This window comes from Hypanus sabinus, chromosome 22, assembly GCF_030144855.1.
Source record: "Hypanus sabinus isolate sHypSab1 chromosome 22, sHypSab1.hap1, whole genome shotgun sequence".
NCBI classification, from domain to species: domain Eukaryota; kingdom Metazoa; phylum Chordata; class Chondrichthyes; order Myliobatiformes; family Dasyatidae; genus Hypanus; species Hypanus sabinus.
This window is the reverse complement of record NC_082727.1, coordinates 43,627,646-43,654,301: the sequence shown is the minus strand read 5'-3', so window position 1 is coordinate 43,654,301 and position 26,656 is coordinate 43,627,646. Positions and strand designations below refer to the sequence as shown.

The window sequence follows — 26,656 nt, the reverse complement described above, 5'->3', positions numbered from 1 at the left end:
TCTCAGCTTATCCTACCCCATTCAAAAATTTACATAGCATTAGAGCTCTTGTTCCCCCAGGATTTTTAGAAAAACATGCTGTTACTCCTATATTGACTCTCATTTTTTGTTGCAATATGTACAAAGTGCTTTACTTCATAGTGCTCTGCACTATGCCATGTCTGCCAGTCCTGCAAGCCTATGTCCTCCTTGTAGTCCAGGACTCTAGATCTTGATTTAATGAAACTTGTCAATGATGAGAAGAGTCAGTTTGGAAATTGACAAGGGTATATTCATGACTAATGATGACACCTATTATCCTACAGTGATTATGAACTGGATAAAACAATTGGATATCAGCTGAAGGTTACATTGATTACCAGCTTATTAACTGCTCCATGTATGGATTTGCAAGGTTAATAGGCTAGATTCATTATGGAACTCACAATGAAATATTGAATCATTTTATGAGAATAGTCACCAGAATTCTGTTTCATTAAGCCAGTTCTATACCATGGGTATTATTAACAGCATTTCAAGATATTCCCAGTGGGAATCTTTCTGATCTTACAGTTATCAGAAGAAGGGAGAATTAGCAATGACATTCCCTTAATAATGTTTACTCATTGAAATGCACACACGGTTTGCGTAAGGTGACATTCACAAAGAAACCTGTGATTTGTGTTATGCATTACAAAGTAACCTGGCACTAAGTTCATCCTTTGGTCACTACAACACAATATTGAAAAACACTTTCACTCAATACTTCCAGCCACTGATGACTGCCCGCTTGTTAGTTAATCTTTGATACAGTCTTTGGTGAAGTATCTATAAATAAATGTGTGATACAACTACAATCTCAGTTTTAAGAAGTGATGTTGTTTTGGTCGTGTTCTGTTCTGAAACATTTTTGGAAGTCTATTTTCTCTGCAATTTCCAAAGTTTTAAAAATTAATTTATAACCTAATAAATTGACAGTTTTATTTGGTATAATCCCTAAATATATTCATGGTATTTCTCCATCAGTCCAACATGTAATTGCATTTGTTACATTATTGGCCAGAAGGGCTATTCTGTTGAAATGGAAAGATGCTTCTACTCCTACTTTGATACAATGGTTTTCTCAGGTGATGCTATGTCTTAGTTTGGAGAAAATCAGAAGTCAAACTTTTGATCCTCGATTTGATTTTGAGAAAAGGTGGGGTTCATTAGCTCGCTACTATCATCTAACTTGAGTTACTTAATATGGTTTCCTTCCGATTTTTCTTTAAATGGATTTGAGTTGGCGGATTGATGTTTTTTTGTGGAAGCTTGTATGATGTTTAAGTCACAGTGTAAGGATAAAGGGGAAGCCTTTTAGGACCGAGATGAGGAAAAACTTCTTCACACAGAGAGTGGTGAATCTGTGGAATTCTCTGCCACAGGAAACAGTTAAGGCCAGTTCATTGGCTATATTTAAGAGGAAGTTAAATATGGCCCTTGAGGCTAAAGGGATCGGGGGTATGGAGAGAAAGCAGGTACAGGGTTCTGAGTTGGATGATCAGCCATGATCATACTGAATGGTAGTGCAGGCTTGAAGGGCTGAATGGCCTACTCCTGCACCTATTTTCTATGTTTCTATGTATAGCTCCGGGATTGTGCTCCCAATGGTTTTTTTTTTCTGTTGTTTTTTTCAGTTAGTTGGGTTTCTTTTAGTTAGTAGGGGTTCTTTTTTTTCCTCCTTTCTCTTTTAAAAAATATTACACTTTATTTTTTTCTTCTTATTATTGATATATTGAATAAGGGGTAGGCCATTTAGAATGGAGTTCAGGAAAAACTTTTTTACCCAGAAAGTTGTGGATCTATGGAATGCTCTGCCTCAGAAGGCAGTTGAGGCCAATTCTCTGGATGCTTTCAAGAAAGAGTTAGATAGAGCTCTTAAAGATAGCAGAGTCAAGGGATATGGGGAGAAGGCAGGAACGGGGTACTGATTGTGTGTGATCAGCCATGGTCACATTGATTGGTGGTGCTGGCTCAAAGGGCTGAATGACCTACTCCTGCACCTACTGTCTATTGCTTAGCTTTGTTAATCAGTTATTTGCTAATTTAATTCCTTATTGTACATAATGACATATTGACTTAATGTCTCTTTTTTGTTAATCTTCAATAATAATTAATAAAAACAATTTTAAAATGAGAAATGGTGTGATTTTAGAAGATCAAAGGGGTTCCACTTACTCTACTGGAGTTTATTCTCTACATCTTTAAATCTTTGGAATCATGAATATGATATAACAGAAAGGAATGTTCACTTTCTAAGTCCCAATCATAATATATTTCTTAGTCCATTTCCCACCATGGATAATGCAGGGTTAATTTAGACTTCAGGTGGAAGTGCATGAGGGATGACATTGAATATTTCCCCCAGTTTTCAATTCTACTGAAATGATTTCATGTTTAAACCAATGGGTATTAGTTTAAATAATATATTGGGAGATTTATCCCTTTCATATACCCATTCCATATAGATCAAATTAAATGAACACATTCAGTTGCCTAGTAAATGAGATCCTTTATCAAATGAAGACTGAATATATTTTACCAATTATGAAGGACACAGTTTTGTAATTTCTATCTATGTGCCATATGCATTCACAATTTGAAAATGTTTATTTATTCAACTAAACACAAACTGAGATATATTGGGTAATATTAAAAAAATATATATACTTAGTCTGCTCTGTATCATAGATGTACATTGATCCTGGTATATTTTCATGGTACTGAGCAGCCTGGGTCAAATTCAGCTTTAAACATATCTGGGTAATTCTGTGGAAGATAAACGCATGATTGGTAATTTAGGCTAAAACTCAATGAAAAAATGTGCAGAAAATGTACAAATTGAATACTGTGATGCATTCAAGAGTTTTAAATGATAGAAACTTAATAGACCAATTACCATTAGAGATTAGCGGAGAGAGATAGGCAAATATGTATAGGTGAGCATTAAAATATGCAAAGAAATTTTAGAGTTCATAAAATTTACTGATTAGAGAGCATGTGGGCAGTCAGATCTATAGATTATGGAACCACCATTAAGGGTAAGACTGCTTGACAAGATGATCACAGTAGCCTCTTCAGGTCCAACCAATGGTGCAAATGTGTATCTTAAATGTTTTTTCTTATGATCACCAAATACTAGGGAACAGTGGAAATAGAAAATACTGCAAGTCCAGTTCATTGGTTCATTGCCGAGACAGATGTTGGGGAAGCTGTGTGGCATTGGTTGGAGGAACTCACCAGAACAGGCAGCATGTATAGAAAAGAGTGAACAGTCAATGTTTCTGGCCGAGACCCTTCATCAGAGTCCTGGAGAAGGGTCTCGGCCCAGAAGTCGATTATTATTTTTTACTGACTGGATTCACTGACTGGATAATAAGAATTTTTATCAAGAGATAACAAAGCATTAATTACTTAGACAATAGTTTATTAAATAGTACTTAGAATATAAATAAAAAATCACCTGAGGTGATACAAGTCAGAGAGACCCTTGTTATCCAGTACTTCCTTGGCTATTAATTCTTCAAGCTGAAGAATGGGCAGTGTCAGGTGTGTATACGATAAGCTTTGCAACTCTTTCACTAATAAGTCCATGTAGAATAAAGTGTAGGTCTTTCAAAATGGAAAATAAATCAGTTAATATTGTGAAAACTATATTTTCAAATTTAATGCAGTAAGCATCATTGTTGGGTTATTTTCTATTCAACAATTCAGCACAAGATACTAACATTTGCTGCATTAGTTTGTGAGATTTACTTAGTCCTGACAATCTTTGCTCAACAAGCAGCATCAAGTATTTTCAAGGTATCTTTCTGTCTTGATGGAAATCAAAGGTCATTTTCTTTTGTTTATATTGCACATAAGAAGCAATCGGGGTCTAAGGAGGTCATATCTGTGCAATGAAGTACAAAATCTGAAATTATGACTGCGTGTAGATCAAAATAATGATTTGGAAATTCAGCTAAATATTGATTTCTAGTATATTAGAATTAATATTATGATGCAAATAAATACATTGCATTTTAATGTAAAACAATAATATAAAGTAGAAAATGTGACACATAGGATATTTCAGTCAAATGCTTTCATATATGGAATAGGTTTAATGTTTACAAGCAACACTGGACGACAAAGATTTTGCTTCCTGAATACTTTTAGGTGTATCTTATGAATTTTAGGCTACTGATCATAAAAATTACCTGAAATTTCCCTATCATGCACCATTTTTAATAAACTTATGTTCTTTATTTCAAATCATAATTCAATTCAATTAAAATGTTTCCTACAATGTAAGCTGGAAAGTTTCCTATCTTGTCCAGGCATGCTAGGGCATGCTTAGGCGGTGCAGCTGCTGCGTGGCAGGACAGGTTTTAGTAATAATTATTGGGTTCAGGACTGTAAGGATGGGATTTGCTATCACTGGGTACAAAAATTTCTATGAAGGATTTTGATATTTGAGACAGATGCTTCCCAGAATAACTGAACCCAAGATTAAGGAAAGCATTCTTTGTTGGTCCACAAATCAAACAGATCATCAATGACAGGCAGTTTGAAGAATTTCTAGTGGGACCGGAGAAAATCGAATGGAAGGCATTCAAGGGAGTTGTTGAAATTTTTCTCAGCATCTACAGAACACCAAACTACATGCAGCTGGTTGAAAGCATGCTTCAGGCATATAAAACAGTGAAATGCAGCATGTCACTAAAGATTCATTTTCTGCATTCCCACTTAGACTTCTTCCCTGCCAATCTTGGTGCTGTTAGTGACGAGCATGGTGAAAGGTTTCACCAGGACATTGCGGTCATGGAGAAAAGATACCAGGGCAACTGGAATCCATCAATGCTGGTGAATTATTGTTGGACACTTAAACGAGAAGCCTCAGACACTGAGTACAAATGAAAATCATTAACAAAATATTTTTAACTTAGTTAAACTATGGTAAAGCATCAGCACCATTATGCAATCAAACACATTATATTCAATAAAAGTTAATTTGTTGTTTCTCCAAATTCCTACATGATACAAGTAGTCAAAATTATATTTGCGCTCATCTTCAAACAGTCTATCATAAACAAAAAAAATTCTGAGGAAGCAACACTTCTGAAAAAAATTGTTGTCCAGTGTATCTTCCAGTGACAATTATAAGAGCTATTTTTTTACATCAAATGATACATTGAGGTGTGCAGATCTCAATGGACTTCATCATCTTGAAAATAAATTGGCTGCAGGTAAACATTAAATTATTGAATGCAGCATTGCACACAGCAATTAAATTAAAAATTTAATGGAACAACAGGCACCAATGAATTTATAAATTATGAAAGCAGTATGCAGATCAACATCATTGACTGAATGATTGAAGTAGTCGTCAACAGTGAATTAAGTCCTTTGCTAACCTTTCCATCATTGTGTCTGTTGACTAACTTTTATTATTAACAGTTTACTTCGCCAAGTTCTGTAACTACTTTCTGACAATAAAAGTAAGTGGAAAGAAAATCTAAAGCATTTCTTTGTTAATGTTCTTAATATTTACATTAGCATGACAAATCACTGGCCAATTGTGTTCTCAATGAAATGTTTCTTATACTTACAGGTTTCAAGATATTTTTCTTGTTGATCAGGCAACTACTTGTGCCTCTTTTGAAGGCCTCTCGAACTTCACTGGGACAAACATAAAGAGCCCATTCTGCTGGATTAGCTGGCATAGCTGCAGGTGGTAGATTTGATTGAGATTTCTCTTGACCATCAGATGTTGGCTATTAGAAAAGAAAGATACTCCAGAAATAAATACACCTAAAACAATAATACAAATGAAGGGCCTTCAACATCTATTAGTTCTATTTCTCTTCCTACTCATCTGTCTGACCTGTTGAATATTTTCTGCATTTACTTTTTTAATACAACTACATTGCTAGACTTGCATTTATGCAGTTGTATCCTATTTAATAAATCTATTATTAAACCTAGAACATAATTTTGTCAACAGGCCAATGCAGCTGAAGTTTGATAATTACCACGAATCTCATTCATATGTTACCACTCTTCTCTCAAGTTATTCACCGTTAAAACCTTTATTCCAACTTGATTGCTTTAAATGTCTCCTGGCTAGATTCACCATCAACCTATTTCAATTCATGTCCCAATTCATACTTAGAACCACTTATTCATTTTCCCAATCTAGCACTAGATTAAATTAAAAAAATCTAACCTTGTGTTCAGATCCCTTCAGTATCCCGTTTTATATGGCTGAAAGCCCCTATAGATTTACAATTTTCAAGAAAACTTTACTTCCTGTTTTACTGTTTATACTTCCTGATTTTGTACAATCTTTTTTTGAAGCCACATCCTCAGCTTAAGAATTCCATTTCAAACTGTCCCTACATGGCTATCTTACTCACTTCCTTTAGTGCCTTGATCCGTATTTTACTAAATGACAGAAGTTCTATTAGCATTTCTTCACATGATAGGAAGGCAGTTTCTCCCAATCAAATTTGCACAAACTTTTCAAGAGATTCTCACCCTTACTATTCTGACTACATTAGATTTCTCATGAAAACAATGGCAGAATGACAAATTCCAAATATACCGGCTGACCCTGTGTCAGGGAAGGGCTGATACAGGTTAAGCAAAACCATTTATTTTCTACAAGTGACTCTGAGAAACAAAGGCAAAATTCAGATTAAGTAAAGCTTTGTTGAATAAGTTTCCAGTGTTCTCAAGTGCCTATTTTTAAAAGGAATTTGTAACAGCATTTAAAAATTTTAACAACCAGATTAATTTTAATAGGTTTTGAATATAACCATTCACACATTTTTTTCCCCATTTTGTATCCAAGAAGACTGAGAAGTTGGCTTAGCAGCCTGTATGAGCACTTCAATGGGTATGATTTTCCCATTAGGAATTCACCGATCGGATTCAAATTGGCTTTGTAGAGCATGACAATTGTCAGGCTTATTACTCACCATAAATTCCAGAGCAATATCTTTAGTAAAATAACTTTTATTGTGGTCCCTAAAGTATTTCATGACACTGATGTGTCAATAGGGCTAAACAAAAATGAGCTGTAATTGAAATCCCTAATATGTCATAGGAGTAACAATTAGCCATTGATCAATTTAGTGCTTTAAAAACCATGTGGGATGTACAATTCAAAAGGCTCTTCCAAACAGTTTTCATATGAGGTAAATATACTATATAAATTTATTATGATAAGTATATTGAAACTAAAGTATGAAGCAAAGATAAAAAGTGATCAAGACCGAATCAATTGCTAAGATCACAATGAAACATCAAAATGCTGTTACAGAACCTAAGCTGGTGGTATTTGATTACATGTCAAGGTTTTTTTTTGTAACTATACTATTGGCACCATTAACATGGAAAGTAATCCAGTGCTAAGCTAACAACGAAAAGGATTCCGACAGTAATTCCGGATTGTAATAATTTAGCACATCAGATGCTTTGAGTTGTGTTGCTTTTTCAGATAATTTGTTTACAAATATTAATTCCTTTTTACTGGAGAAGTTACATTCTGTAATCCACTGAAACAGAAGATCAGATATTGATATTGAGGAAAGAATATCCCTCAGAACTTAGTCCAAATCATACAGTTGTTTATGTTACTTCGGCTACTCTGTAGCAGTCAATCAGCACCTTCTGTCTTTGGGTTTATGTGTCCTCTGAGTTTATGGGTGTGGAATCACATGTTGCATATTGGATAGACAAGAGACCGCAGATACTGGAATATGGAGCTAAAAATAAACTGGTGGAAGAGCTCAGTGAGTCAAGCAGCATCAGTGGAGGAAAAGGCACAGTTGGCATTTTAAGAAGAGACATTATTATTTGTGTACTAGGATTATGGATGTGCAATCACTTGCTACACATGAAGTGCCAAAATCAAATTACATTTCAGATAAATATGAATTCACACAGTTATGCACAATACCTCTTTCTTGCCCTTTGATTTATTTGATTTGGTTCCTGTGTCTACACGAGTCGTCTTTGGAGGAGTTGCAGCAGCTAACTCCCTAATGAGTATCCTTGCCGATGCCAGAGATACCTACAATTACAATTTAAGGAAACAAAGAATTTGCTAAAAAATACAATTGATAGCTTCAAATAGAATCTGTTATCAGAAATTAATTTGTAACCAAGCTTAAAAAGTACTATATGCTTAGGGATTGTTAGTGTATTGTTTACTGGAGAGATCTCTACACTTAATCAAACTGTGCCACAGCATCCTTTACCTCAGAAGGCAGAAGGTGAAATATAAAACAGTTAAAGATGCTCATTGTACAATGAATGGTCCCCAGTGAAGAAGAAGAAACATAGCAAAATATTTAGTTCAAAAGCCAATAGTGTTTGGATATACTGTATTAAAAGTACTGGAAATAGAGAAGGATGGGAATGGCTAGTAACATAGCTGTGTTTTCTTATACTCAGCAAATTAACAATCAGAGCTGGCAAAATGAGTGTCCAGGCTGGGGAAACTTAAGGTGTAATTTAGACAACAAACTTAAGGTTTGACTTGGGGAACAATAGGATCATAATCCAACAGAATGACAGAATTATGGTAACAGAAGAATGATTTTCAATTAGCACGAATTAGGTCAATTGTCGAGCATAACTTATGCACTTTCAGTGACATTTACAAGTAGTTTGATCTAATTTAATTGTTGGGCCTCATTTTAATATGCGTAAGGTGCTGGCTGGCAGTGTTGAATAGGCTGTTCAGCAAATAGGGTGATGTGATACCTCCACTGCCTAAGTACACAGACGCAGAGTTGTTGCCGCCAACTGATTCATTTAAGTAAAGAGCAGTACTTAACCATACTGGGCAATGAAATTTTTCATATGTTCAAACGAGTACTGTTAAAACACACAACCAAACAGGACATATCTGAGAAGTACTTCGATAAACAAAATACTTCAAAAGTAGGGGTGATACCATCATTCATGCAACATTCCTTCTGGTGCACTCTGTCCCCACATTGTTCCATTCTAGGAATTCTGCGAAGGAAATCAATAACTCAACTTTATCCTGTGGCTTCTTAGCCCATCTTTACACTATTACACTATTTTACAGCCTATTGCTCTAAAACCATGATCACCAGAATCCCAGGCTTCGGTCTCCAGATCTGATGCTCCAGATGGCCCAGATTCTAAATCTTCAATCAGTACTTATTCACCAACCATCTACATCACTTCCTCCATTGCAAATCTCCTGATTTCTCCTTTTAAATGTTGGTAGTATCTGATCATCTCTCTCCTCTGTCCTCTCACTCCCCACTGCCAGTGGTGCTTCATTGTTTGACCCAAATAGGGTACCCAATGAAGTGCTCGAGGAATTCTAGGCATAAATGCATTAACTAATATCTTCCTTCAGAATCAGGCTGATTATCACCAGCGTGTGATGTGAAATTTGTTAACTGAGCAGCAGCAGTTCAATGCAATGCATAATCTGGCAGAGAGAGAAGAAAAATAAAACAAAACATAATAAATAAACAAGTAAATCAATTACATATATTGAATAGATTTTTTTAAAAATGTGCAAAAACAGAAATACTGTATATTTTAAAAAGTGAGGTAGTGTCCAAAGCTTCAATGTCCATTTAGGAATCAGATGACAGAATGGCATAGAGGAAGAAGCTGTTTCTGAATTGCAGAGTGTGTGCCTTCAGGCTTCTGTATCTCCTTTTATTGTGTATTTCCATTTTATATGTGCTTTAATAGCTTTAGTTTAAGTTGTAGCTCTAGAACTAGTCAAACTGGATTTCAATTTTTTTCAGTCTTAAGCATAACCTGAAATTGAAAATGGATTCTACATTTCATTATACAAAGATTCCCAATGAAGTTATAACTCACTTTGTTTAATAGGATAAAAACAGCTGGCCGATACCATCAATGAAAAAAGAACCCTGTTTGAAACCTGTAAAATTCCCACTATAAAGCAGAATTTATCTCTTACGTACCTGCCAAATGCACATAACATAAGCATACGCCATTAAACAGTGTTTCTTGGATGAAGCACGGCCTGCAATTGTTGCCATTATAGTTTGCACTATAACCAGTGTTTCCAGTTGTCTCACATCCTGCAGGTCTGCTAAGGTCAGGTTAGTGTCAATACTTTGTGCTCCTATCAGTAGCTGATGATTTACTGGAATGAAGTTTTCACTTTTTGGCATATCCTCATTCCTTACGTGCTCTTCTGTGAAAAACAAATATAACAACTGAAGAAAGATATCAGAACCAAGATCCAAATTTAAAAGAGTAAAAAAAAGGTTATTTCATTTGACACATTCATGAAAGCAGAAATAGAGGTGATGAATTTTGTCAACTCTCTTTTGAATTACAAGGATTGTCTTTTTAATGCATCACTAGATGGCACTATTTCATTTAGTCTACTTATGAACATCCAGACGACAGATTTGAAAGAAGGGATTTTCAGAAGAAGGGGAGTTGTTTACAATACGAATTAGCATAGTGCATAGAAAGGGAAATTAGTTCTTCATCAGTTTAATGGGTATAAGGTCAAGACATCAGTCGTAGGGCTTTCATGAATAGGATGCAATGTCCAATGATGATAAATTGAAGCTTGGAAGAAGAAACTGGACTCCACTCTGTAGTTTATTTGGGGCTATGTGTGCCATCATATTGTTTGGTGAGTCAGGTGCACACTTTTAGTATTACCTACAATATTGGGCACACTGTGTACACTGCCAGTTAGCACTGGCTAGTGATTCCAAGGTGTGAAAATGAGTTCTGAATACATTCCCATTCAGTATCCATCTGCTCAGATAAGTACAACCACACATTGTAAGTCCCACACCCCTTACAAGAACTATCAAGTTTCTCTTTTCAAATTCTTGGTTGATATCAGGCATTCATGTGCTTGGGATGTGCTTAGGTCTCATAATGACTGGATTCTCTGAACATCAGAATGGCATTGAGCATGCAGACTTGCAAGCAAGAGCTGTAAGTGATTTACCCCATCATAAAACTTATAACTTCGGAAAAAAGAAATCAGTTTAGCTCACCTTCATCCTCTGTAGGTTTTACCCAATGTTTCATACTCAGAAGTATATCTACTGCCCAGTCTAACTGACAGAGAGCATCAGTGATAGAAAATCCATTGCAATACAACCATTCACCAAATTCAATCAATTCTTCAATCTTCTGCCAGTTACTTTCTGGTTTCTGAACAAATCAAATGCAATATTAATAGAATCCACAAAATAAATTCACACAAGAAGGCATCAAATTTTAAACATTGTGTTACTCATTTTTATACTATTGGACCAGGAAATTGAAATGCTGGAATATACGGGGTTTGTTGTAGGTGTGCAGTGACAATACACGGATTATTGCACATAGCATTTCAAAAGGAACTTTGTGGATAAGTAGTGAGGCTGGAATTAACAGGAACAACTCTGCCGGCGGAGGTTCGATTTGTAGGGGTTCAATAATGTGGCACAATGCAAAAGTTTAATAAGAAACTAAACAAAAAAGACATGGCATACATAGAGAAATGGAAATGCCACAGAGAAAAATGAGAACGTTCATAATGACAAACTGAAAAAAATGATGGTAGAGATTAACAATAGTGTTATGTGGTTATGAAATGGAGACTGCTGGTTCAGAACAGCAATGAGACAGCATTCTACTGTGCCTTAAGCTTGGACTTTAGGAATGATCAGATGATCATGATGAGATGATATGTAATTATAGAAGGCATATTATGGGAAATTATTTTGCAGATGCAATAGGCCTAGAAAAGAGTCTGAAGGAAAGATTGGTGGAGATGAAGTCGTTTTCGTTTAATTGCTGAGATTAGGAATTAATTACATTTTTTTGGTTGGATTACTTTCCTGTTAATTTTGATTCTCTGCTTTATTACTATAGATCTAATGTACCTGTTTTAACATTAACCATTAAATATTGAAGACTACAATTGTTTATAATCATTTAAAGTTTTAAGGCAGAGAACCATTCACTATAGCTTACTGTTATACTGAATACATGTGCAAAGTACCTTCAATGCACCAATTGAATTCTGATAGCAAGTTAATTGATTTGCTACGTCCTTTGAGAATACTGCCACACGGTGCCACATATAAGATATATGGTCTTCACTTTCATCATTTAACTTCTGCATATCCATCTGGATATTGCGACCAAGCCTGGCATTTACCATAATTCTATGCTTGAAAAGAAGCCTTAAAATAGAAAGAAAAACATCAAGAAAGTTTTGTACTTTTTGAAAATATTTTACATTCATAACCTGATTAATGCATAAGTTAAAAACAAACTGATAAAAATACAATTTAAAATGCATTTTTACATCTATGAATGGAATGTACTGTTGTATTCATTCTCAACCATTGCTTCCTTGGTGGTATCTGCAATATAGGGAATTTCTCAGTGTATAACATCTTCAAAAGATGGGGCACCTTACTAATGATATCTCATTAGAGCAAAACTGCACCTCATCTATCCAGTACTCGCTAGACAAGGTGCAGTCAGAAAAACTGACTTCTCTCATGTACTATTAATTTCTTCCATTCAAGGTGGTGCCAAGCTGTGGTCTTAGTCAAGGTTGTGGTTCAACCTGAAACTTAAGTTCCAGGTTGGTAGGGATGGTTTTTGGAGCTAGAGATCAAGTTAGCATTTAGGTACACAAATGTAGAGAGTTAGCAATAAGGCTGGAGTCTAGGCCTCCACTCTGTGCTCTGTGTTCAAAGGCCAATGACAATGTGGATGAAGGACATCTTTAGACAGGTGTTGGGCTAGCAGATGATCTGAATGAAGACCAGTGAGGATTGGTGCCATTCCCACTACCCAGTCAGCAAGTTCTCCTCAGGATCAGCGAAATTAAGACACAAGAGCTGATTCTCCCTTGATATGCGACTTGGCAAGTCCAGAGTTTGAGGTCCTGTCATTGGTGAGTCCAGAATTCGAGGCTTGGAATTCAGTGCTCCATCATCGCTGAGTAACGGAGTCGATACCAAAGATCAAAGCCCAAAGGTCGATTGGAAGTCCTGAAGTTGAGGCCTGATAGCCTAAGCCGTGACTCTGTGAGTCCACTGTGGACATCGGAGGCCTGATGTCTACAAGTCCAAGTGTCTAATGGAGGCTGGAGGCCTGGAAGCCTCCTGCCCTGGATTTGGAAGATTGTCTGTGTGTATGTAATTGGATGGATGGAAGGGAGGAAAGGGTTTTTTTCTTGTTGTTGTTTTGTTGCTATTGTTCTGCTGAGCATTGTGGCCATGCTTTGTTGATGCCAGAATGCGTGGTGATATTTATGAGCACAACCTTAGGTGGTGTTGGTTGCTAAGGAAATTATGTATTTCACCGAATGTTTTGATGTACATGTGATAAATAAATTAAAATGAATCTAATTTTTTAGGAACATATCTCATTTTACTTACAGCCTCTGCTTTGTCTTTGGCATTTCACTGATAGCATTGTCCAACACCTTTAACCCAGCTTTCAAGTCTCCTTTATTTGCATTAATGTGAAATAAAAGACCGTACATTGCTGCCCTTAACTTGAGATCATCTTCAGCATCACCAATAGCTTCAAATAAATGTAATGAGCTATGATTATTATACAGATACTGTAAACACCAGGGACGACAAATTGAACAAACACTACAGTCTCAAAATAAGGGCTTAACTATTCAGGAATGAGATGAGAATAAATTCCTTCATAAAAATTAAACCGTAGAAGGTTCAGGACATAGAGAAAATATTTTACGGAGAAGAGCGTGACCCTATAGATTGTACTATAATTTAATTACAGGCCAAAATGAGTTTTAAGGAAAGGAAATGAAAAGATAGTGATCTTGGGCATATGGATTACAATTATGGTATCATGGACTAGCTGGGATGAACAATCAATTTTTGCCAGGTAGTATTTTTTTGCTGTTACTCCTAAATTAGTCTACAACTATATTAAGAAATGATTTGTCAACTTAAGAGGCTGCTGTAAAGAACAGAAGGTTTCACTTACGTATCAGTAATTGATCTTGAATGGAATAATGTATTTGCTGTTTAATTGTTGGGTATGGAGACATTTCTTCCTTTTCTCCTTCCTATAGTGCACAAGGAAAAGATTATGCAGTGAAAACAGCCTTGAACCTGAGCCACGCATTTAAATCCTGAAAAATAATTGGTGAAACCAATACATTTCTGACTGTGCGATGCTAATAGGAGTTTAGTAATGGATTCATTTTTTGGTATAAACATTGAATGCTAATGCATGATTGTGATTAAAGAGGCCACACATGGTTCTAGTGAAAAGGTTCATAAATGTTCAGCTTACATATGCAGAAACATGAGGACTCTCTTTGAGTCATACAACACATTAGATCATTGGGTTATTTGTGCTCTGTCACTTCCTGGAAACAACTAGTGGATTATTCCCATTCCATTGTTTATTTTCCCTTAGTATTACTACAGTTTCTTATTGTGGTACTCACTTTCTTATCTGCTGGTAAATGTTTCAATAAGTAGTGATTTGACTCTGTTTCTATCTCCTTGCAGAATATCTGACCTGCTGAGTCTTTCAAGTATTTTCTATTTCAACTTCTTATTTCCAGCAACCATAATATTCAATCCTTTGAATTAAAAAAAACTATGTTTCTCTCACCAGTCTGTTTCTTGTATCTTACCCCAAAGCCATATAACTTCTGATGTTTGGCTTAACGTCAAATCAAAGATGGTGTTTCAACTTCAGCACAACTTTCATTGTGAACCACAATTTACAAGTAGACTTTAGACAGAGCAACCCAAAGTCCAAAGTTCTAAGTAAGTTTATTACCGAAGTACGTACTTCCCCTCCCTGGAAGTTTTCATGTTTTATTGTTTTACAACATTGAATCACAGAATTTAATTTGGGTTTTTTGATCAACAGAAAAGACCCTTTTGTGTCAAAATGAAAACAGATCCCAACAAAATGATCTAAATTAACATGAAAACTTCCGGGAGGGAGATGAATACTTTTTATAGGCACTGTACGTGTCACCATATACTACCCTGAGACTAATTTTCTTGCAGGCATACTCAATAAATCCATAATAGAATAATAATCACAATAGAAGACTGCACCATCTTGGCTGCTCAACCAGTGTGCAAAATACAACAAACTGTGCAGATACAAAAACAAAGAAATAATAATAACAACAAATAATAATACATAACTAAGCAATAAATATTAAGAACATGAGATGAGGAGTCCTTGATAGTGAGTCCATAGGCTCTGGGAACATTTCAATGATGGAGCAAGTGAAGTTGAGTGAAGTTCTCCCCTTTGGCTGAAGAGCCTGATGTGATAGTTATGTGATAGTCAAGAGTAATAGCTGTTCCTGAACTAGGTGGTGTGTATATTGTTACATACTCGTGACACATGACAGTGGTGCCCTTGTCATGTGACTGGGGTTGAAGCTGTACTGGACTTGAGGTGATGGTCTTGTGATGGTGGAATGACATCATTTTCCCGCCAGTAGAGATCATGTGACAGGTTTTTTTACAGGTTATAAAAGGTAGACCCCACCCTGTGAGGAGGGGCAGTTCGTGGCTGGATTTGCCAAGTTGACTTCATGCCACTGCGTGTTTGAAGTGATGACGCAGTTTAGTTGAAGGATGAAGTTTTTATTTAATGCCTAAAGTTTAAAAGGTTAATGCCAACAGGTTCTTTATGATTCTGTTAGTTTGAGAATTAAAGGAGAGTGAAGATTCAAGGTTGGAAGTTAAAGATCGAGGAGAATCGCTTTCTACGGTGAAACGGGGGCGACCTTTGTTTGATCCTTATTTGGAAGGATTTCGTTGACTATCTTCGTGTTAATCCCTAGGTTTACCTAGAAAGGATTGAAGGTAGTGGAGAAGGAAAGGTCAGTGCCTTTAAGCCGTTCTGTTTCGTAAATTCTTCGTGGGAATTTCGACGTCGGGAATCGAAGCAAGCGACGTGAAAGAGAACTTAAATCGTCCTGTAAAGTCTCTCCTTTTAAATGGACTGTGAGCATATCGAACTTTTGGCAATATCACTTTAAGAACTGTTTTGGAATATCACTTCAAAGAACTGTTTTGGGAATATCACTTTACGAACGGTTTGAACAGCCGCTCAGCAGCTGTTTCCGGTTACGGTAGTGTTTGTTTACTTTTGGGGGGTTTGTTTTCTGTGTTTAATAAACGTGTTGTTTTATTATAAGAAACCCTTGCCGAACTCATATATTTATTGTTGCCTGAATACGTAACAATATAATCTTCCTGATGGCAGAAATGAGAACAGAGCATGGGCTGACTGGTGGAAGTCCTTGATGATGGATGCTACTGTGCTGCGATAACACTTCATAAAGATGTGCTCAATGGTGGGGAAGGCCTGATCCATGATGGACTGGGCCATATCCACTACTTTTTGTAGGATTTTCTATTCAAGAGCATTAGTGTTTCCAAACCAGGCAGTGATGCAGCTGGTCAATATACTCTTTACCATATATCTATAGAAGATTGTCAGAGTTTTAGATGCCATACTGAATCTTCACAAACTCCTAGGGAAGCAGAGGTGGTACCACGATTTTTTTTTTTGTAATTGCACACTCATCTACAACTGTTTTACTAAGTCCATGACAACCATGGTATATTCATTCAGATCCACAGATGAGTCATTAAACACTGTCAAGTTCACCAATTTGAAGTAATCGCACAGCGGCTCCTCAGTCTCTCCTGACCACCTCTTTGTTGTCCTAATCTCTCAAATTGACTATGTCAACAGTACAGGACCTTTCCAGGATATGAATGACCCGACTTACAGAAAGTAAAGCACCTTATTATTAAACAGTTAGGACTACATAGCAATATCTATGTAAATCTTCAGAAAGTCACAATACTAAACACCACTAAAAAAGTCCAGAGGTTCCCAGCAATTGAGAAAAGAGTGTGCTGGCTATGCCCGCACCTCAGATTTATCAGCTTGAGCTGAGAAATTTAAATATAATATTACTAATAATAATATTAATAAGGTAAAACTTAACTTTTACCTAAAAGGGGAAATCAGAAAAGATCGAGCAACATATCGTCCTATTACCTGTTTACAAATATATATGTAAAATTGTAACATCATGTATCTGACAACTAACCACCACTCAATGGATAACCACAATATACTTACAGAAGAGCTGAAAAGATGCTGTATGGGTATGAATGGATGTAAAGAACAACGGATAATAGATTCTATCATTCTAAATCAAGCCAGGCAGAAAAGTAGAAATCTTTCATGTTGCTAAGTTGACTACCCAAAAGGCATTTGACTCTGTCCCACATCAATGGTTAATATATAATAAATATATATAAATATCTTAATATGTATAAGCTACACCCAATTTTTTGTGAAATTCCTTCAACAGTTCATCAAGTATTGGCATACTATAACTACCCTATCTATTAACAACCAAAAAAGAATAACTACCATTATCAAAATAAATAGTGGCATTCTCCAAGGTGGCTTTGTAAATCCACTATGGTTATGTCTAGCTTTAACCCCACTCTAATTTACTGAAACAGAGGAAAATTAGTTATCAACTTAGAAACAATGAAAGGAGCTATACCTTAATGCATCTCTATACATGGATGATTTGAAATTATATGCTCCTTCATCAGTGAAGCTAAAGTAATTAATTCAAAAGAACTACTTTGAAAGATATAAATGTAAACTTTGGACTGGATAAATGCAGAACACTAAACATAAAGGTGCAAAAGAGCTAATAGATTGCAAAACAAAGCAGCTGGCTACAATACAATTAGGGCTACTCATCAATATCTATGTAAATCTTCATAAATCCACAATACTAAACACCATTGGAATAGTCCAAAAGTTCCTAGCAATTGATAAATGAGTGTGTTTTGCTATGCCTGCACTGCAGGTTTTACTAGCTTGAGCTAAGAACAAAATAAAAATACTAATAAACAATTAGGGCTACACAGCAATATCTATGTAAATCTTCAGAAAACTACAATACTAAGCACTACTGGAATAGTCCGAAAGTAACTAGCAATTGAGAACTGAGTGTGCTTGGCTATGCCCACACCTCAGGTTTTACCAGCTCGAGCTGAGAACAAAATAATAAACAGTTAGGGCTACACAGCAATAACGATGTAAATTTTCAGAAAGCTGCAATACTAAACACCACTGGAATGGTCTGAAAGTGCCTAGCAATTGAGAAATGAATAAGCTTGGCTATGCCCACACCTCAGGTTTTACTAGCCTGAGCTGAAATTTTTTTTTAAACAATAAAATATTTTGCCGTACTTATTAATGACTGGATACTGTATATATTCCATTAGTTTGGTTAATGGTAACATGGGATGATTTGCCAATGAAATGAAAGAAGTACAGCTCCAGAAAACAAAAGTATCGAACTAAAAGATAAATCAGATTATGGACAGTTCTCAGGAACAGACCACTTAAATGACCCTGAGACTACCTGTATTTGCAATCCACTATGCTGCAACTTTCTACTACCCCCCTTTTTAATTCATACTCACACCATGTCCACTTTATTAGATACACCCTGTACCTAATAACTTGGCCACTGAGTGTATATTTGTAGTCTTCTGCTGTTGTAGCCCAGCCACTTCAAAGTCAACATGTTGCACATTTAGAGATGTTCTTCGGTACACCAGCATTGTAATGTGTGGTTATTTGAATTACTGTCACCTTCCAATCAGCTTGAACCAGTCTGGCCATTCTCGTCCATGGTCAAAGTCGCTTAGGTTACATTTCTTTCCCATTCTGATATTTGGTTTGAAAAACAATTGAAAGTTTTGACCATGTCTGCATGTTTTTTTGCATTGAGTTGCTAACACATGATCAGCTGATTAGATGTTCTCAATAATGAGCAAATGCCCCTAACAGTAGCCATTGAGTGCATCTTTCCAATTTAAAATATCAAAATCAAACTATTAACCTAAATTTTGAAAACCAAGTGGCTTTTATTCACCAATAAATTCTAAAAATCTATTCACAAATTAATTGTGGTTTATTACATATTCAACCAACTTGATTTTGTCGTTTTAAATTACAAACCTTTTTGATATGAATGTTTGTAAATCTAAACATCCCTATTATTTGGGAACAATTAATTTTAAGGGTATTTCTGCTATGATGCCCAAATGAATTATAAAGTTGCTCTCTGAATTTATTTTAGCTCCTTATATAAATGCAGTTTCTTCCGTTTTTTAACAGGAACATTATGCAAGCTGTTTGCAGTATGACATGTGAAGCCTAGTTACAGTTTCAACCTCACTGCCAGACTTGAGAGTGCAAGGATCAGTGAATATCTTGTGGAACTCCATGACTTTCAATATGGTACTGTTAGTGACTTAAAGTAATGTTTGATCCAACTTTAAAAAAAATATACATATACCTGGTCAGATATTCAAAATGAACTAAATCCTTAAATTGTATAACATGCTTTTTCTTCTGTCAGGGCATGTTTAACTGGGGCATACATTCTGCTCCACATAGGGTCTAATTGCTGACTGGAAATTGAAACTTGACTCAAGGGCATGGAGGGTGATGAGATCAACCTTCCATGTCTGGCTCAGGGGTAAATGAGAACGTGTGGCCATTTTGGCTGATGGTTCAAAATAATGTGCTTGGTTCAAAAAGATCCAACCAAATAAGATACAGTTTTAATTCAATTTAGTTATTCAGTTAGTTGTTTTAATTCGTTATTTCAAATTTTAAGAATTTTTAAATATCTTGGGGTTATTGGAATCACCGAAAACAGCTGAGTAAACATCATGCTTCCAAGAATGGGTCATGCTCTGCTTCTCTAGGCATGGGCATGACCACGATAAATACCCATAAAAACAATAGCAATTGTTGTTTCTGTACGAAACAGTTCGAACCTGGCCTGCTCCCTTGCATGCTTTCCATCCGTGCTGGCTTAAGAGCTGGTGATCTCATAAAAAAAGCTCACCTGGCAGAAGGCAAAGGCAAGCCACTGCTGTAACTTGCCATGTACATGATTTCCCAATATGTCAGAGTGGCACGGAGGGAAATCGTCCACCAAATGGAAATTCCAGATGTGATCTACTGACGACAATTTACTCAGCCCATTCTGGCCGGTGCAGTATAAAAGGATACCAGGTGGCATACCATGCTGAGATTACACTCAATGACAGTCATCTGCAATTATGTTTTGTTGACAATTATATGGTACCTGAAGAAATACTACTAAAATTATTGCAAGTATCTTACCTTTTTATTTTTGGTGTATGTATTGTGAATGGCCTTTAAGAAAGATTTAAGAGGCTCTTCAAGTATAGTTCTTTCCACAATAGATGGTATCAAAGACAGGCAAGAATTCCAGAAGTGCTTTGCTGAATTCATTACAAGTTTCATACATCCAGCCTTTTCTCCGTGACTGTTAAAGAATACAAATATCTATTAATGTAGTTTCTTCTTCGAGATGCACTGTCACAATTTTGTCCATTATTGAGAAGAGATGAAAAGCATGAGAAATTATTTTCCTTGCATTACATCAGCTTACATTGGAGTTCTCAGGCATGTAGTCTGCAATTTACATTACGTTACCTCCTTCCTAGAGATAATTAAAATTATGATCCCTTCAATTCATCAAAGAGATAACTATATCACATTTCTCACTTATAAGAAAAATAGTTATCACTTCTTAAAATTTATCTGCCTTTACATCTACCTATTGCCAGCTTTGGCTTCATCATCAGTAGCAGATCTCAAACAGGACTTACACATCTGCCAATGCCTCCAGGTCAGTAGCTTCCTGACATAAACATTTCTTTCTCCATTGTCACTCCAAATAACCATTAGTCCTAAAAATCTACAAGTAATATCTGCTAAAACTCCTACATCTTACTATCTCTCTTACCATTGAATAGCACTGAGAAAGAAGGTCTGTCAAATATTTATTTTTGTTATTTTACTAACCGGTGCTACTTTGTCTAAAATCCAAACCTTTCTATCTAAATCTAAGGAAACGTCTATAATCAAAATCAAAACTACTAGATAAAAATAATTCGGCAATTCAGTGAACTGTGAACCTTGACCCCAAAGAATTAGACCTATGAATGGGCAGGGAATCAAGGGATATAGACCATGTCAGGTACATAGGATGAGTTAGATTATCATGATGGTCAATATCGGCATGTTGGGCATAAGAGTTTGCTACTGTGCCATACTGTACTGTGCTCTATTTAGTTATCAGCATGATATTTCTGATGCTGCAAATGAATAAAACTTATTAATATTTTAAATGATTGTATTAAGCCAAGACTTTATGAAGAAAGTTAGCATTCATATTTGTTCTGCTCTGAAATAAAATTACCTTGCACTCATTTCAAATGCTCTGATTGCAGCAATACGCATTTCACTATTTCCAACTCCTGTCTTCATCAAGTTCTGTCCTTGGATACAGGCAACAACACTTAGCAATTCATGCTTAACTGCATTATTATGCCTGGATAAACACAAATAAAAATTCATTTTCTAATTGCAATCAACAATTGTTTTCCAAAACTGGTTTTGTCTTTTAAATGGTACCCAGACTTCACAAGCTGGATCAGCAATGTGGTCAAGGAAAATAAGTTTTTCCATTTAAGGTAGTCTCACTAAGGTAGTATCATGCATTTCATGGTATGCATGGCACATGATTACAGTTTCCATGTTTACACATACAGTAAGAACATAATAAATTCATGAATTAGACCATCCAGCCCATCTAGTCTGCTCCACCAACTTGACTGATCTTCAAACTCAGCTCTACATTCTTGTACAAACTACACATTCTTTGATTCCCTTAACATTTAAGCATCTATCAATCTTTGTTATGAATACACTCTGAGACTTAGTCACTACAGTCTTCTCAGGTAAAGGCTCATTACCCTCTGGAAAGTACAGGCCTAGTCTGTTTAATTTTTTCTCAAAGGAAACAAATCCATCATGCTTGAATTCAAAATGATTAAAATTGCATTTGATGAAAATGATGAAAATCATAAATAAAAAAGCAGAAAAAGTTGCTAATATTTAGCAGGAATGGCAGCATAAAGGACCTGAAATATTAGCTCAGTTTTTCTTTTTAAGTATGTTTCATAACCTGCTGAAAATTTCCAACATTTTCTATTTTTATTCTACAATTTAGTCTGGGGAAGTTTCACAAGTGTATCCTTTTTAAGGCTAAGAGATAGAAGGCTGGATTTGGAGTTATTAGAGTTCAGTCTCATTGAAGGAAAGTGACTTTACTCATGAATTCAAATAGCCTATGCAAAAGGTCAACATAGCACTTGCCTTCCTATACACCTGCAAAACTTGCATAATAAAGCATATTAACTTGCTGATGTATGCATAAGAACTCTCATATCTGTCAGAGCACCATTATTTTCAATCTTTTATCATTTAAATAATACTCTGCCTTTCTAATTCTTGTGTTGAAGTGGATGGCCTCACATTCTTCCATTTATATTCTATTTGCTATGTCCTTGACTCTTAACTTAACTCCTAAAGTCTCTTTGTAGCCACCGCACCCACACAGCCTGCATATGTATGAACTCAGATATAATACACTTCATCTCCTCAATTGATACAGAGAATGAATAACTGCGGCCTCAACAGTGATCCCTGTAAACTTCACTTTTCAAAATCTCAAACTGTTAAAAAATCATTTATGCCTTCTGTGTTTTTTGTCCATTACCAATAATCTGGACATACCAATCTATTACCCCAGTACAGTGAGGCCTTCAGAATGTCCCATACACCAGACCAACTGGCTTACTAATGCTAATGCTAAGGAGGCGCTCTGTGAAATGTACGGGGCTATTAGCGAACTGCAGAACGCACAACCTGATGGACTGTTTATTGTCACCGGAGATTTTAACCACATGAACCTGAAGTCAGTGCTCCCCAAATTCCATCAGTATGTGGACTTTGCAATGAGGGGGAAGAACACGTTGGACCTGGTTTACACAAACATCCCCGATGCATACCAAGCGGAGACCCGCCCCCACCTCGGTTACTCAGACCACATCTCTGTTATGCTAATCCCAGCATACAGACCGCTCATCAGGCTCTCCAGACTAGTTCAGAAGCAGGTGAAAACCTGGCCAGCAGGAGCCATCTCTGCTCCTCAAGACTGCTTTGAGCACACTGACTGGCACATGTTCAGCGAGGCTGCAACCGATGGCGACTCTACCAACTTAGAGGAATACACAGCATCAGTGACTAGCTACGTCAGCAAGTGCATCGATGGCGTCACTTTGTCCAAGACCATCATTACACACACTAACCAGAAGCTATGGATGACAGCAGAGGTGCGTGCGCTGCTGAGGACCCGTGACTCCGCCTTCAGAGCAGATAACAAGGCAGCCCTAACAACAGCGAGGGCCAAACTGTCCCGGGCCAACAGAGGGGCAAAGTGTGCACACGCCCACTGAATCCACAGCCACTTCCAGGACAGCGGCGACACACGGCGCATGTGGAAGGGCATCCAGGACATCACCAATTACAGGACAACATCACCTGACTGTGCGGGTGATGCCTCCCTCCCAGATGCGCTGAATAACTTCTACACTTGCTTTGAGATGGAAAATGACGTGGCAGCGAGGAAGTCCACCCGTCCTCTAAATGACCAGGTGCTGAGCTTCACTGTGGCCAATAAGAGAAGAACCCTGTGCAGGGTCAACCCACAGAAGGCTGCTGTACCAGACAATATTCCTGGTAGAGTGCCTAGAGGATGTGCAGACCAGCTAGCAGATGTTCTAACTGACATCTTCAATATCTCCCTAAGCAATGTCACCATTCCAATGTGCTCCAAGGCCGCCATCATCGTCCCCGTGCCGAAGAAGACTTTAGTGTCCTGCCTCAATGACTACATCCTGTTGCATTCACATCCATCATCATGAAGTGTTTCAAGAGGCTCATCGTGAGGCACATTAAGACCCCGCTGCCCCCTTCACTGGACCCTTGCAGTTTGCATACCGTCCCAACCGCTTGACAGACGACGCCATTGCCATCATCCTCCACCTGGCCCTAAACCACCTGGTCAAAAAAGACACATACATTTGAATGCTGTTCATAGACTTCTGTTCAGCATTTAACACAATCATCCCTCAGAAACTGATAGGAAAGCTGAGCCTACTGGGCCTGAACACCTCCCTCTGCAGCTGGATACTAAACTTCCTGTCTGGGAGACCTCAGTCAGTCCGGATAGGGAGCAGCAACTCCAACACCATCACACTGAGCACGGGGGCCCCCCAGGGCTGTATGCTCACTCCACTGTTTTTCACCCTACTTACCCATGACTGTGCTGCAACACACAGCTCGAACCACACCATCAAGTTCGCTAATGACACCACCGTGGTGGATTTCATCTGCAAGAATGATGAGTCAGCTTACAGAGAGGAGGTGCAGCGGCTAACGGACTGGTGCAGAGCCAAAAACCTGTCTCTGAATGTGAACAAGGCAAAAGAGATGGTTTTTGACTTCAGGAGGGCACGGAGCGACCACTCCCCACTGAACATCGACAGCTCCTCAGTAGAGATTAAACTGCTCCTCAGTTAAGAGCACCAAATTTCTTGGCGTTCACCTGGTGGAGAATCTCACCTGGTCCCTCAACCCCAGCTCCATAGCAAAGAAAACCCAGCAGCGTCTCTACTTTCTGCAAAGGCTGAGGAAAGTCCATCTCCCACCCCCCCCCCATCCTTATCACATTCTACAGGGGTTGTATTGTGAGCATCCTGAGCAGCTGTGTCACTGCCTGGTTTGGAAATTGCACCATCTCAGATCACAAGACCCTGCAGCGGATAGTGAGGTCAGCTGAGAAGAACACCAGGGTCTCTCTTCCCACAATTATGGACATTTACACTACACGCTGCATCTGCAAGGGAAATAGCATTATGAAGGACCCCACACACCCCTCATATATACTATTCTCCCTCCTGCCATCTGGGAAAAGGCACCGGGGGCATTCGGGCTCTCACGGCCAGACTATGTAACAGTTTCTTCTCCCAAGTTATGACTCCTCAATTCCCAGAGCCTGGACTGCCACCAACTTACTGCCCTCTACTGTGCCTATTGCCTTGTCTATTATTTATTGGAATGCCTGCACTGTTTTGTGCACTTTATGCAGTCCTGGGTAGGTCTGTAGTCTAGTGTAGTTTTTTTTCTGTGTTGTTTTCACGTAGTTCAGTGTAGTTTTTGTATTGTTTCATGTAGCATCATGGTCCTGAAAAACATTGTCTTGTTTTTACCCTAAACTGTACCAGCAGTTATGGTCGAAATGACAATAAAAAGTGTATTGAATTGACTTGACTTGCCCAGACCTACTTTGGTAGCTGCTACCTCAAAATATTCTAATAGATTCATCCCCTCATACAGTAAATCCATGTTGACTCTGCTCAATCCTGTTATTAAATCTGTAGTTCTCTATTAGAGCTTCCTTAACAATAAATTCCACCATTTTCCTATTACTGATATGAGGCTAACTGTAGTTCTCTATTTTCTTCCTTTCTTATTTAATTAGATTAGATTTGCTACAGTAGGAATCATTCTAGAATCTATAGAATTCTGAAAGATAGCAACCAGTGCACCCACTTTCTCTGTAGTAACCTCATATTAAACCCTAATATGCCTTTCATTAAGTCCTTGAGATTTATTGTATTTCACTTTCATTAATATCACAAGTATTAGATTTTCTAATACTTTCTGCTCCTTATTCAGTCTGGACCTCTAATGTTCCATAGTTTTATAGCAGTTTGTTTCATCTTTTTCTGTGACAGTAGACACAAGTTGGCTACATCATTTCCTTAATCTCTAATATAGTTTGTTTTGTCTTATTCCATTTGGGACCCAGATGAACTTCTATTAACGATTTTGTAATATTTATTTTACTGTGAATTATCAGTAATACTGCTGGAAAACCTCTCTCCAAAAGTAACATTTTAGCTAATGAAATCTCCAATAAAAATGTCCTGTAAGGAATATACTGGCATTTATGTGCAGATAAATTAGTGGGCTGAATCTGGGTACAAGAATCTGAATATGCACGTCCACAGTATATAATTATGTGACTGGCTAGTGCCAAATCAAGGTAGCTGATAAAAATCTGGCCTTAATAGAGAGTTGCTTTATGACTACAATAGGGAATGAAAGCAATTTCATAAATCTGTGAAAACTGCAGAAATCAATGACTATGGGCACAAAGACGACCTCAGGTTTGTGAAGTGAAAATAGAGGCAAAAATCGATACTCAACTTCACTTGCTCTATCATTGAAATGTTCCCACAACATATGGACTCACTTTTAAGGACTCTTCATCTCATATACTCAATATTTATTGCTTATTTATTTATTATCATTATTCCTTTCTTTTTGTATTTGCACACGAGTTGAATGTCCAAGTTGGTGCAGTCTTTCATTGATTCTGTTATGTTCATTATTCTATGGATTCATTAAGTATGCCTGCAAGACAATGAATCTCAGGGTTGTAAATGTTGACATAGAAGTACTTTGATAATAAATTTACTTTGAACTTCTGCATTTTGGACTATTTCTCCTACTTTGCATTTTCTGCACCAAAGCCTCTAGCATCATGTCTGAAAATAAAAAC

The 26,656-nt window shown here is 37.1% G+C and overlaps 1 protein-coding gene across 1 annotated transcript in view; it reads right to left on the bottom strand.

The window, feature by feature from the left end:
• The window catches only part of LOC132379569 (cilia- and flagella-associated protein 46), a 236,555-nt gene that overhangs the window by 98,015 nt on the left and 111,884 nt on the right, over positions 1-26,656 (bottom strand). Inside the window, exons 24-34 of the mRNA XM_059947632.1 lie at positions 21,383-21,514; positions 20,278-20,443; positions 14,029-14,110; positions 13,446-13,593; positions 12,050-12,233; positions 11,055-11,214; positions 9,990-10,225; positions 7,964-8,077; positions 5,610-5,774; positions 3,482-3,630; positions 2,689-2,787 (exon numbers count right to left, since the gene is read on the bottom strand). Of these exons, the coding sequence (XP_059803615.1) occupies positions 2,689-2,787; positions 3,482-3,630; positions 5,610-5,774; positions 7,964-8,077; positions 9,990-10,225; positions 11,055-11,214; positions 12,050-12,233; positions 13,446-13,593; positions 14,029-14,110; positions 20,278-20,443; positions 21,383-21,514 (1,635 nt within the window). The remainder of the gene's footprint in view (positions 1-2,688; positions 2,788-3,481; positions 3,631-5,609; positions 5,775-7,963; positions 8,078-9,989; positions 10,226-11,054; positions 11,215-12,049; positions 12,234-13,445; positions 13,594-14,028; positions 14,111-20,277; positions 20,444-21,382; positions 21,515-26,656) is intronic.